The following is a 13,885-nucleotide window of genomic DNA, read 5'->3' as shown; positions in this document are numbered from 1 at the left end:
GAGCAAACCCATACGCCTTGACATTCTATGTTGTCATCCTGTTGCTTTATATCAGGGACCCAGAAAGTGAGGGGACCACAAACTACAACATTCCACCTAGTTTGTCAAGTTATCTGCTACGCAGTCCACTCTGCTTAGTCTTTATTTCCTCTTACATGAATACACAAAGCGAACTAGATTCTTACGCAAAGTAGTGATCAATAGTTTCATCCAGTCTGTAGATCTACAGATCTACTGCAATACCAAACACTCTAGTTCACCTCCAAAGCTTGCTTTGCTAAAGGATTATGAATGTATTACATATTACCACCTGCAGGAGACAGCTGGCCAAACTGTTTTCAGAGCCTTTTCATTATAGCCATTTGTGTCCATTGATGCAGCTAACTTTTACATTTTACAGACACTCTATAGTCTTTCCACCCACTCGCACAGTCGAGTAGATTGTATGAAGGGCGAGCATCATTTACAAGACATGTTTGAAAACTTGTATTAAAACATTTTCTTTGTTTGCTGTAAATGTCCAACAAGTTCACTTTGCATGGCTGGACTCTGGGTGGCAGCCGTGTGCCAAACAAAGTGGGTTTATAGTGGCATGCATGCACCATGTTAAATGTGTTGTCCGCCGTTGCTATGAGTGGAGGGCATTTCTCTAGGTTGAATCGGTAAACTAAGTTATACGACCTGCAGGTCTAGCTAAATTTAAAGAATTTGCAAGGCCTCACTCCTCTCACTAATGTCTCATTTCAGCGGTAGGCAAAACTGCTGTATTATTGCTAATTTAATAACTTCTGGTGACATTAAAATTATTAGTACAAAATTACCAATCAAATGGGTCGGTTTGCTAATCAAACATTTTTTTAATTAGCAAACTCTGCTAATCAATTTTTGAAAACTAATTTATGCCTTGGGCATAGTGACATGTACAACACTACACGCTGCACCCACTCTCCGCTAAGTGCTTGTCTCAAGAGGGACATTTGGAGTCTTAATATAGGGGGCAAAAAAACTGCATGCAATGGTCTTAAAGGAAATGGAATCAAAGAACAGGCTGAGATGGACTGATCACCTCTCCCCCCCCTTTACAAGCACAAGTTGCATTGTTTCCGCATCCCAAATTTGATTGCAGGTAGAGGCGCCCGGCTTGAAACAGCAACACAGATCTGAAATAATCCTCTTTTCCCTGGGAAGGTCCATTTGGGATACAGGTTGCACCCTTTCAGGAGAAATGGGTCTTCTCCAAAAGTTAGCCAATACAACAGAGACAATATTGACAACTCCTTGTCAATTCCTGGACAACTATTGTGTCGCTAAAGGCCTCCCGCCTCACCTTCCCCGGTTTTAGCACATGTAGGCAGCCCTGGATAGATATATAAACTGCTTTTACTCCATAAAAATAAGCAAATACTCACAAAAAAATAAAAATAGGGAGTAAAAATACTCAAAAAAGCGCAGAGACATGTAGTTCACTGTGCCCCTGCTTTACCCAGACACAGCTCCATGGATATGGCCAGTAGTGCACATAGTGCCACAGGGAAAAATAATACAACTATTATTTGTGGCTGGTCTGAACAGGTAAACGTGCATCTTTTATTGCGAGAGGATAGCTCAGGGGCAACATGTTTGTCTTGAGAGCAAGACAACGCATAGCAACACAGGTTCAAATCCCAGTCTTGCGCTTACAAACCGAACTCAGGTATTAAGCATGTTAAAAAAATAAAATAAAAAAAAAAACACTATTTACTCACTAATAAAATACTCCCATTCGGAATGGAGCTTGCTTTTTTTTTTCCACTCCCCAAAAAAATTATTTTACTCCCAAATAACTTCACAATCATATCTTGAGTGCTACATGTTGGACACAAGTGTTTAAACCCGGGGTCTCCAACCAGTGGATCACAAGCCACTGCTATCTCTGCGAGGCTTCCCAGTAGCCCTTTGTATCAGACACCAAAATCAGCAGTGCATTTATTTTGGTGCCTGCAGTCCTTGGGCCTCTTCCCATACTCACTCTGCCTTTCCTCTTCTGCAAAGAAAAGGAGAAAGTCCGAGAGGAGGGGCTGGATCTAAGCTTGAAGGGCTCTGGGCAGTGCCCCAGCAAGGGGTTAACCAATAACAAAAATGGGAAATGCTTCTGGTGGCCATTATCAGCAAGAGATGCAAATGATACCCGATTATAAAAAAGGTACATAAATCTGCATGCCATGTGAAACTGTGATGGGGCTGAGATCATTTCAGTCTCACTGTGTTTTAGATTTATTTCAATAAGCACTTTGCATGCTGGTAATTGTAGGCTTTCAATCAGAATGGGGGAAATAAACCTACAGCCTTACATTTACCATTATGTGTTGGTGAGTATGGTAAAACTTTTTTTCATTTGAAGATAGTTCTCCGTTTTAAAGGCTATAGTACCCCAATAGCATTAAAGGTTAAGATGGAATTTGCCATGATATGGATGAGTGTCCAGATACAGGAATTCAAGCGCGAATTGCAATATTGCATTTAAAGTAAATGAAAACTACTAGCTGCACTTTATTTTTATAAATTGTAACTGCACAAACACCATAAACAGGAATGTAAAATGACATGTGCTATCAATTCCCCAAAAATTATCTGAGAGTTCTTTCAGCCTATGTTTTACAAAACAAGAGTACAACATAAGTAATTAGGTGGGGAAAGTGAGCAGTAGTTTGTATGTATACATGTAAATAACATGTAACAGAACACTGCACAAAACGGTAGTGAATTCAGGGAGAGACCATTGGGGAGACCCATGGGATAGGAGAACAATTAATACCGTTGATACCCTTTTGCTGTGTACACAAAATGGGAGATCTACAGAGTTCTGTGGGGAAAATATATGCATACATTCAAATTCTGGCAGTGGATTTTTAGCCTTCTAATACTAGGTTGAAATGGTGCAATTTATGAGCACTAATCTGGCTAGAAATTGAGCAAAACACCATACAATTGACAAGCAATTCTCCCACACATGGAAAATTACAATATGCCCGAGAGAGCTGTACACGTACACTAGGCATGATCCATTGGTAATGCACCAGAATGACCTGCACGATTCCTGCAGGAAGAGGCAATGATCCTGTGAACTGTTTTATGTGGTACTGCCTCCGGCGATGGGCGGCAGGTCGCCACCCATTCGCCCCCAGCTTCAACCAAATACTATTTGCTCCAAATGTTAATGCATAACAATAGGTTGGGTTGTTATATATGATGTTTGGTTGTTATATGATCTGTGCACGTTTCAAGTCATCGCTATAAAACAATGTTATTTTAGCCCTGCAAGTTACACTTTTTTTGCATAAACTTGATCACATGGTTTCCACGTGTTATTTTTTTCAATCGTGCCCCTCATTTGACAGAAACTTGGTAGTCAACAAAGTAGGATGTGTCTTCGTTTTCTTTTGCTGAATTCCGTCACCTGGCCTAGGAGCAATTTACATGAAAGTGGGGATATGCCGAAGTGGCAATGGATTTTTTTTGATAAAACAGAACATGGTTTATATAACAAAAATAAAATTCAAAAGTAGGTAGAAGCAGCCATCAAATCCTTGAGACCAAGGGCCCCGGATGGCTTTACAACACGGTTTTACAAACTGTTCTGACTGCCCCGCTGACACCTCTTTTTAATTCCTTTGGTACTTCGGGCTCCGTTACCCCTTCTATGCAGGATCAATAACTGTCCTATTGCTCAAACCTGGTAAAGACCCGAGAGATAACGCTTCATACAGACCCATCTCTTTATTAAACATTGATGCTAATATATGCTCAAAAATACTGGCTAACAGTTTGGCAGCAATCCTTCCCAACATAATCGACACAGCCCAGACGGGATTTATACAAAATAGATCAACCAGGGACAATATCTGAATGGCCCTACATAGCTACCCAGGATTCCCATAAATTGGCCCTGGATGACTCCAAGGCCTTCGATAAAGTAGATTGGTCATTCCTACGACACACATTAGAAGCCTTTTGCTTTGGTCCCAGCTTCCTTAACATGGTCCTAGCTAATTACCGCTCCCCAAGACTTTGCTCCGGGTTAACCATAACAAGCCGGGCCCCATTCCCCTGTCCTGTGGCACCAGACAGGTTTGTCCCCTGTCCCCCCTTTTATTTGCTTCAATAATGGAGCCATTTGCCCAACGAATCTGAAAGGACTCAAAAATCAAGGAACTCCCAGTGGGTGCTTTGCAGCATATGGTCTCGCTTTATGCGGACGATGTGCTGCTGTCCATCACAGAAATCTGACCCTCGCTATTAGCTTCCCTCAAAGAGCTGCACAGATTTGGGGAGGTTGCAGGATTGGCCATTAACTTTGCGAAATCAGCAGCCTTGGGGTGGGAATGAACTCTGGCGAACTGGAGGGTCTCCTGTGCCCAATTCAGTGGAACCGCAAATCCATACCATACCTTGGGGTCATACTCCCGGCCTGCCCGAAAGATGTATTCCCACTGAACTTTCCTCCACTCTTCAAAGAGTTAGAACAAGACCTCGAACAATGATGCTCTCAACAAATATCCCTCATTAGGTGAATCACGGCCTGTAAAACGAACCTTCTACCACGGTTCTTATACACCTGTACCTCCCTGCCCATGGTAGTCCCCAGGCCTCCCCTCTTGCAACTGCAGAGGAAAATGCTTAGATTTATATGGAAGGGTAAAAAAAAAAATCAAGAATATCCCAGAGGGTCTAGGCTTAGGGGGGTTTGGGAGTTTCATAACCTCTGTCAGTACCACACTGCATCTCAACTGGCGCACCTCTGCGCGTGGTGGTGCCTACAGGATAGCCACAGTCGCAACTCCCAATCATCCCACCTCAGTTTCGAAGATCATGGACTAGTATCCTGGCCTCCACTAAATCTACCCTGGGAAATCTACCCTGGGTATGTGGGACGGGGCACGTAGGTCTAAGGGGATTTCACAGGGCCTCGGTCCATACTCACTAGTCTTTCATAACCCAGCCTTCTCCCCGGGACTTCACCCATCAAGCTTCAAGAACTGGGTAGAGGGAGGACTGGAATCCCTGGGGCAGTTTTATGAAAACGGCCATCCTCGCACCTTCGAGGAATGTAAACTCTTTCCAACTAGCCGAAACTGACAGACTCACTTATGCATAGCTCCGACATTGGTGCTCTCACCCTTTGACCCGACAGGAAGCCACACGAAACCCCAGCCCTCTGGAACTTACCCTCCAGGAGCTGCTGACGAAGGGCGGGATCTCCAAGCTTTACAAACTCTTACAAGATGACATCCTTTCCTCCAGGTCCCACTAGACGACCGGATTTGGGTGGACATATGGACTAGAGCCCACTCATCTTCCTTCTGCATAACCAACCAAGAAAGCACCTATAAACTGCTGCTTCGTTGATACTACTCCACGACACTCCCGTCAGTTCAACCAAGCCCTCAGCCCGCTGTGTTGGCGTAAATGTGGACAGTCTGGATCATACTTCAACATGTGGTGGACCTGCCCCATAATGTAAACCTTCTGGAGCAAATGTATTGCCACCATGAAAGAAAATCACCAAAGTAACAGTGCCCAATGAATCCGAAGTTGTCCTGCTGGGTGTTCCGGTACCTGGATCCTATCCCAGGTACGGGGAAACGACCAAACTACTCACACAAATGCTACTGGCAGCAGCAAGAATTACAACGACCAGACTTGGAAGTCCACGCAGGGCCCCTCCATGATTTTGTGGTGGGTCAAATTGTGGGATATTCTGGTGGCAGAAAAGGTCACTGCAGCTAGGGCGGGCCTCCTAAACCGGTTAGCTGACGTTGAGCCCCTCTGATGGAACAGGACCAAACGTTTCCTGCACAAGCTTATATGCCCCGGTTGGCCCAACTAGCCTTATGCAGGTTTATGGAACTGGTCCCATATGATCCCAGCCGTGACAGCTAAGGGGACAGATGATCAACAAATGAGGGGGGTGGGGAAGACACAATGGGGGAATCAAGTGGCTGTACAGTCACCTGATTGTTTAAACATGTCATGTCAGATAATGTATGCTTTGTCGCTCTTATTCACTGCTTCCAATGTGCAACCGTTTAAAAAATAAACATGTTATAAAAAAATAATTGGGTAAAAAGTATAACACCTCAGATTGTGTTTTTGCACATACAGCCCAAAAAGAAACAAACTACTGTACTACTGTTGAAATCATGGATGGAGACACAGCATCCAACAAAAGAAGTACCATTTCCATCTAGAGTAGGAAATCAATTTGAAAAAATAATCTTTAAAAAATGATTCTTAGTGTCACAGACAGCTTCCTTCAGAAATAGGTAAACTAAATGATGCACTACAAACGGTGCTGGAGGCATCATTCAATGTTGCTAATCTAATTATCTAATGAAAAACAAACGTATTTTGACAGATGATGCAATTGTGAAGGGTACAGCGACTCCTGTGGCTGAGTCTGTTGCAAGAGATTTTAAAAAAAAAAAACTGTCCTGAATGTATGTCTGCCATCTCAGGTGTGCAGTTACATGCAAACATGGCAAGGAGGCTATCTGCACTATCAGCCAATGCGATTGCCTTTCTCTGCGAATATGCCCTTTTCAGACGAACTTCCTGAAATCAAAACTTGATCCCATCTGACAGCATCCGAGTGCTGTTCTTTTTCAAGATACATACCAGATTACAAAGCACGCAATGTCAAGACTTCACAAACGTTCTAATATGCTTTAGAGACAGCTACGAATAATGAAATTAAGATGTTCGAGTTAACATGGTAAATGCATATGTTATTCCTTTTTTAAATAAAGAGGGAATTAACAGCCCAAAAAAACAAAATTTCATAGTACAAATTCTCATACTCATGGATAGAAGTACTCTAGTGGCTCTTGACTATTGCCCATTTGCCAATGTAAAGGTTGGAGACCCCGGGTTTAAGCCAATCGAGTGATCCTGCCTCTTGAAAGAGCAGGACCTCATATGCTCTCAAACTTCGCATGCAGGTTCAGGCAAATTCATTAAACCAAAGTATTTCACATAGCAACTTCGCCAATAAAAGGAACTCCTAGTTTCAGCCCGATTGGGAGCATTGGAGTAGCTAGCCGCCCCCTCCCAAGCATAACAATGAAATCAACAAGACGTTTTCTTGCACACTACTACCAAATGGCTATAGGAAACACCCCACCGCCAAGTTCCATGCAAAGCTGTAGAGACCACTTTTGCATGGTATGCCTCCAATGATCTGTAGAAACTCTGAACAGTACACTACCCCATCCCACTTGTGCAACAGTAAGTGAGCTCCTGTAAAACGCATCTTCCCACCTCCGAAAGGAAGAAAAGCCGACCTCCAGAACACTCATAATGGGCAACCCCCATCCAGCACACACAGCCCCCTATACGTGTATGATTCCTCCGTTTGCCTCCTCGCCCAGATCAGGGTCTTGCCAACATGGTCTACTAGATATTTTGCTGTCCTGGCCAGAATGGCAACGTTGTCTGTAAAGACCAAGAGAGGAACCAGACAACCTTGCGCCCTAGGGAAATATCAGTATCCGTGTGTAGATCTAAGAAAGGGCATGATGAGTGTTGAAACAAAGACTAAACTCTACCAGATCCACACTTTGTATCTTCATCCAATAATCCACACTGGTTTACGGCTCATTCAAAAACAAGATGAGCTTCAAGACGTCAAAAGGCATTCCAGTCTGGATGAAAGAGTCGCACTGTCACCTGACCACAAAGCAAACAGTCATCAAACCAATAAAGACAGCAAAATTGTGCCCGCCATTCAAAACTACAGGAATTCATTTCAACAAAGCCAGATTGAAGTACTGGTCAATCATACCCACCAATTCTTTGAAAAACATGGTTATTGGGGGAAAACATTCTCTTGGCTATATTGCAAATCTTAAGGCACTGTTCAAAACCATGTTCTCATGAAGTATAGCTGCAGTCCATTGCCTTTTTATAGACTTATGCTCTCTACCCACTTATACAACTGTCGTATGGAGTTGGTTGCATGAAGTATATTAATGGCTACTAATAGCAGCGTCAAAAGGCGAAGAGATCTGAAGGAGTGCATTCATGCATTCCCAGGGCCTTAATGAGAGTGTTCAACCAGTCAACGTTAGATTTGTCCATCTTGAATCTTACACGATTTGGTGGGTTATGTTTTGGCTCTTGGAAAATGCCACTCCCCAACGCACACCTTTAATACAGGAGTAAAGCTGCTCTTCCCCCGTTTGGTTACTTCGCCAGCACATTACTCTCCAAAATGCGGTCTGACAAAGTTCTGTTTTTCCCCCCAATGCTTCCCTAAACTATCGATGCATCAAAAGATGTACCAGGGCATTTGACAAGCGCGAGGGGAAGTACAGGAGAAATACAAGACAGACAATTTAAAATGCTACTAAACAACGACTAATTCGCACTGCCGTTTAGCAGAAGGGAACATGCCTTTGGAACTATGAACAACAGATGATAATCCACAGGGCACCCGAGAACGGGATGGGACTGGAAAGTCCGGAGTTGAGCACCTGTAAAAACGCACTTCTGGAACCCCCCAACACTCGCAAAGAAAGTGAGGGAAAAAAATGCATCCAAACACTGCACCAGAAGCGGGTGACCAGAAAACAAATGTGAAACGCGCAGTGGTTTTATCTTTCAAGAGTAGCGGGCGAAACCAGGGACTGGATCCTTGTGTACAGTCTAGCGAAGAGTACCAAACGTGTGTGTACGACTTCAAAAGATCCAACATCTCCCATTCAAAGTCCAACATGAAAGGTAGGGTTGGAAAAAATCCGTATCTCTACCCCGTCTCCCCACCTACTTCATCTCGCTTTGGCATCCACAGCCCACTTCGCTCTTCTACCTTTTAACTTAAGCGTCGGACCCACAGCTCATATATCCCCCCTAACCTCCGATACCCCTCCTCGCACCTTTGGCAAGCGCCACAGTGGAGTTTTCTGTGTCGATGGTGTACAAGATGCCCTCATAGCGAATCTCTGCCTTAGAGATCAGGCTAATCTTGCTGCCGATGTAGGGCGTCCCGCCACTCATGGCTGCTGCCGGGCTCGGAGTTCTCCCCTACTCCAGATGGATGAGGATGACAGAGAAGACGCTCCCAAACAGCGACCAGTTACCCGAGGGGTCCAAGCTATGCCAACATGGCTGCCTTCATGTCCCTTCTGCTGAAATGGACGCTGGGGTTGCCAACCACACTACTCTCGCGAGAGACGGGACTTTAGCTACCATAGACCAACGAATCCAGAGTAGATTGCACGTGAGAGGCTACGCCTGCGCAGTGGGCAGGCGAAGTCGACAGTTGCAGCCATGTTACGTCCAGGCAAAACATTGTACTGTTTAGAGGACCGCTCCGTAAATATGAGTGCGCTTACAAAGCGTGCTTATATATGTGCGCAATAAATATCGAACGCATCCGGAAGCAGGTCTTTGGAGACCTTAAAGTTGGGGGTAAACCCACAGACGCATACAGTCAAGTGTCACGGCCACACTGAAAGCATTCCGCTATAAGCAGGGCAGTTTCTATTCAACTTGGTGCCCAGGGCGAACAATCAGAATGTGCTCCCTCTCTCCCCGCCCTCCCAGTGGCACACGTCACTTCCAAACGACACGTCTGTCGTATGACAAAACCCATCCTCAATATGAATAAATAATTGCTATATAAATTAAGCTGAAAAATTCTAATGTGGAGCCACAGCTGTTGCTGCCCAAGTAAGTGTTTTTTCTGTCACCTGCTCTCGGGGAAGGCCTTGCTTAAATACAGTTTCAAACTGTTCCTACTAGCACACTGTGGTTGAAAAGCCTACCAGGGTCTGAGGGCTCACTGATTTGGCATGTGTTGAAGGCAGTGCTTAAAGTGGGCCGGGGCCTGCCGGGGCCGGACCCCGGCAGTCTCCGAAAAGTGGGACTGAGCCGGGGCCCCCCATCCCACACAACATTGGCAGGATGCATTATTCCACCGCAGCCGCAACGGGAGATGCGCCCGCCAGTTTAATTTCAGGCGAGCTGACAGAAGTGCCAGCCAGGCACAGCGTCGCTGAGGCTGGCTGGCACTTCTGTCAGTCACGGTAACTTCCCTGATGACCCCTCATTTGAGGGGTCATCAGGGAAGTTACAGTTCCTTTGTTTGCCCTCGCCAGGTCACTGACCCTCAGCGAACCTGCGGGCTCCAGGATCTAATATGCAGATTAGATCACGGAGCCCGCGGGTTTGCAGAGGGTGAAAGGCGCCTCGGGCTCAGTGATCTATCTGCTCTGAGCAGAGATCACAGAGCCCGAGGCGCCTTTCTCCACCGGCAAAGCTTTATAAAAGATGCCTTGACTTGTATACGTTTCAAGCCATCTTTTATAAACGTAGAAATATTTCTATGTTTATAAAAGACCGCTTGAAACGTGCACAATTCAAGGCATCTTTTATAAAGCTTTGTCGATGGACAAAGCCACCTCGGGTTTTGTCCGTCCTCAACGCTTTATAAAAGATGCCTTGAATTGTTTACGTTTCAAGCCGTCTATGTTATAAATCTCTATGCTTATAAAAGGTGGCTTGAAAAGTGCACAAACCATAGTAAGGTAAGCACACAAGTGTGCGTAAATTACTATGGTTTGTGCACTTTTCAAGCCACCTTTTTATAAACATAGAAATACGTAACATTGGTATGTTTATAAGGCTTGAAAGGTACACAAACCATAGTAGTACGCATACAAATATATAAATGCTCACATACATTTATATATTTGTTTGCGCACCTTACAATGATTTGTGCATGTTTTAGGCCCCGCCCACAATGGAAGCCACGCCCCCAAACGAGGGCCCCCCCCTCAATTTCTTACCCCACTTAAAGCTTTGGTTGCAGGTGTTCTGTTCCACTACCTCACTTGTATTTCGCAAGGGGCAATGCTAGACCATTGCTCTCAACTATTTGTGTCGCAAAGGCGGGTGAAAACACCCGATTTTATTTTTGGCGGGTGAGAGGACCATTGAACGAATGGGCATGGAGGAGGCTTGACGGGTGAGTCCGCTGTTTACAAGGCGGAGGACACCCGCCAAAAATGTGTGCGTTGAGAGCTATGACTAGACTTACCATATGAATTATTTTCTGATAGAAGGTTATCATTCCAAGATGGACAGTCTGGTACGCTCTTATTGTACTCTTTCAAAATACCTCTCTGAGAGTGGGAAAGAGGACAAAAAGCACCAATGAGGAACCATGTATGCTTTGCATTAAATCACAGACTATAACAGTGATCAGAGATCTATACATTTGATAAACAAGTAAGTGATAAAAAGGATTGTATGTGTGAATCTCTAAATTCATAACTGATGCATGGCTTGGTGCTCACATCACAGTTGACAATACTAACCCTAACATTAAAATGTTTGTAACCATAAACCATACATGCTCATTTGGACAACTTACGTTTTTGGATGCGAGTATAAAATGGCTGCAACATCAGCCACTCAAATGGGGTACAAAGGCTCTTTTGCTTCTTGTTTCTAAATAATGTTAGAAGAGGAAGGGCTGGGTCTTGGTGTGGGCATGCCCAACCTTAATACAGAAACATCCTTAGGGAATTATATCTACAGATAGGGCAGGACCTAACAAACTATGCACAGAAAGGCTACACAGAAAGGATTGTACCTCTTTCAAACTTTAGCCTGACCAGTAATAAGTTGATGAAGCGTTTTAAACAAAACCGGCTTCTAATGCCCATAAAAGGGTACACAGTTCCTCTGCCACTACCGCCTCACTATTACGCAGGCCTCAGGGGTTATTTCGGCACAAAAGAGCAGGCCCATGCTTTATCTAACAGAGCTGGTATTAGCATCTCTTATTAGTGCTGGCCTGTAGGTAGTGAACATCATGGTGTGGCAGTGTAGAAAGGGAGTTTGGCCTAGTGGATTTACAAATTGAGGCAACTTCTTTGATTGATTTATGTGTTTAAGTGTGGGCACAATATGGCATGCTCGTCAGAGTCACATATGCAAAACATCCCAATATGCTATTGTATGGACATTGTTTTCCTCTGTGGAGTATTGCTCGTTTTAGTTTTTGCTAATAGGTAGCACCTAAGCACCACCAATAAACCAAAAATATAGATTTGGACTACAGCTGACATGTGAGAATGGACACACATCTTGTGGGTATTGTTTGGTGATTTACCCACCCACTGACTGCGCCTGGCCATGCTAATCATTATGGCCATTCCCAGCCAGTATCTGCCAATTGTGAATTTGTCAATTGATTTATATATGTTCCTTGCACTGAAGTCCTGCTAGAAACAAGCATTGACAAAGCCAACAGTTCTGGCTTGTGTACAGGTATTAGATATTTGTCAGGCACTGATATCAAATGCCCAGGTAATCACACCTTTTTCTAGCTGTTGCCATTTTATGGCCAACTAGTACTATTATGGTAGTGCCTGGCAAATGGCTATCCGATGCCTACACAAAAGCCAAAACGGTTGGCTTTGACAAAGCTTTTCTTTTGGGAGCAGCCCTGGCCGGATCTCAGGTCTGTCATGAAGCATGGCAGCTGCTACACTCCGAGCCGAAAGTCCAGCTAGCAATTAAATTACCACAACCTTTTATGTTCTATTACGCAGACCTTCCAGGATTTTGCGGCATGAAATGGCAAATTTTGCGGCATGAAATGGCAAATTTTGCGGCACAAACCTTTATTTATTGCGGCATTTTTGCGGGACATTTTGTATTAACTGGAGGGTGTAAGATTGCCACATTGCAGGAAATAGGTAGAGTGCAAGGCTAGAAGAGAGCCAGGGTATCATTATTATGTGTCTTTTGTATTAATTTAATAGGAAGAGTCCCAGATGTCTCTGGCTTGGCAGAACAGTGTTTGATTTGGCTACATTTCTGGTTTAATGTTCATGCCTATTTAATAGTATTAACTAAATTGATCATTATCAATTGTAATGCTGAAAATATTCCCCTTCTATGTTCTCCAATCCCCCAAACACCCACAAACATCTCACCAACTCTCCATCATAACTTACATTCCTTAACCTCTCACTATGTCATACAAATACTCACGTGCTATGTCACACTGTCAAGTCACAATCTGCACTGCCCAGCCCCTGCCACACTCCAAATCATACTCCCAACTCACACCTTACACTCTACAATTCCTCCCTCAATATACAGTCCTTCATTCTTTTGTGCTGCTTCTGCATCTTGCATCTTTTCTCCCATTCTATCACATTCTTCCCTCATCCTTTTTCCCAATCTGCAGCTCACTGCCTCTTTCTGGCCAACCGCTTCCTCTACTTTCTGTACCTCTGCTCGCTCTCAGATTTCTGGCCCACCGCATCACTGCTTCCTCTGCTCTCTTGTGCAGCACTTCCTCCTCTGACCCACTGCTCTTCCTCTGCTTTCTTGCCCATCACTTCACATCTCACCCATCACTCTCCCTCTCTCTCATAGTGTAACCATTTTTATTATTTTTTTTTAAATGTAGATTTTGTCCCAGTTCCTCAAATGAGGGGGCATTTAAAAAAAGAACGGAGGATATGCTATTTTTAGACAAACCATTTTTGGAAATGAGCAGGTCACCTTATTCTCAAAGGTGACCGGCGCATTTCCACAGGCTTGAGCTGTAGCGCAAATTGTGCGCTGGCAGCTGCCTTGAATGGTGTTCTGGGTTGTTTGACCGAAGTGTAATTATTTGCGGCGGAATTGACCGTAGTCAATTTTGCTGCAAATTGATTTGCACTTCAGCCAAACAACCCAAAATGTACCTTTCACCACCACCCGACCCCCTCCCCTACTTAACCGCTTGGTCGCTGCAGCTTCCCCTGCAACCCTGCGGTGCCAGATCCGTCCCTCTAACGCGAGTCGGATCCGTCCCTCTAACGCGGGTCGGATCCGACTCTGC

At 44.4% G+C, this 13,885-nt stretch overlaps 1 protein-coding gene across 1 annotated transcript in view; it reads right to left on the bottom strand.

The window, feature by feature from the left end:
* The window catches only part of LSM14A (LSM14A mRNA processing body assembly factor), a 777,373-nt gene extending 767,884 nt beyond the window's left edge, over positions 1–9,489 (bottom strand). The window contains exon 1 of the mRNA XM_069639395.1: positions 8,913–9,489. Coding sequence (XP_069495496.1) covers positions 8,913–9,033 — 121 coding nt within the window. The 5' untranslated portion in view covers positions 9,034–9,489. The remainder of the gene's footprint in view (positions 1–8,912) is intronic.
* Between the last annotated feature and the right edge of the window lie 4,396 nt (positions 9,490–13,885).

This window comes from Ambystoma mexicanum, chromosome 1q, assembly GCF_040938575.1.
Source record: "Ambystoma mexicanum isolate Mex_15411 chromosome 1q, UKY_AmexF1_1, whole genome shotgun sequence".
In the NCBI taxonomy this organism is placed as follows: domain Eukaryota; kingdom Metazoa; phylum Chordata; class Amphibia; order Caudata; family Ambystomatidae; genus Ambystoma; species Ambystoma mexicanum.
Note: the sequence above shows the minus strand (reverse complement) of the source record. Positions and strands in the feature narration are given on the sequence as shown.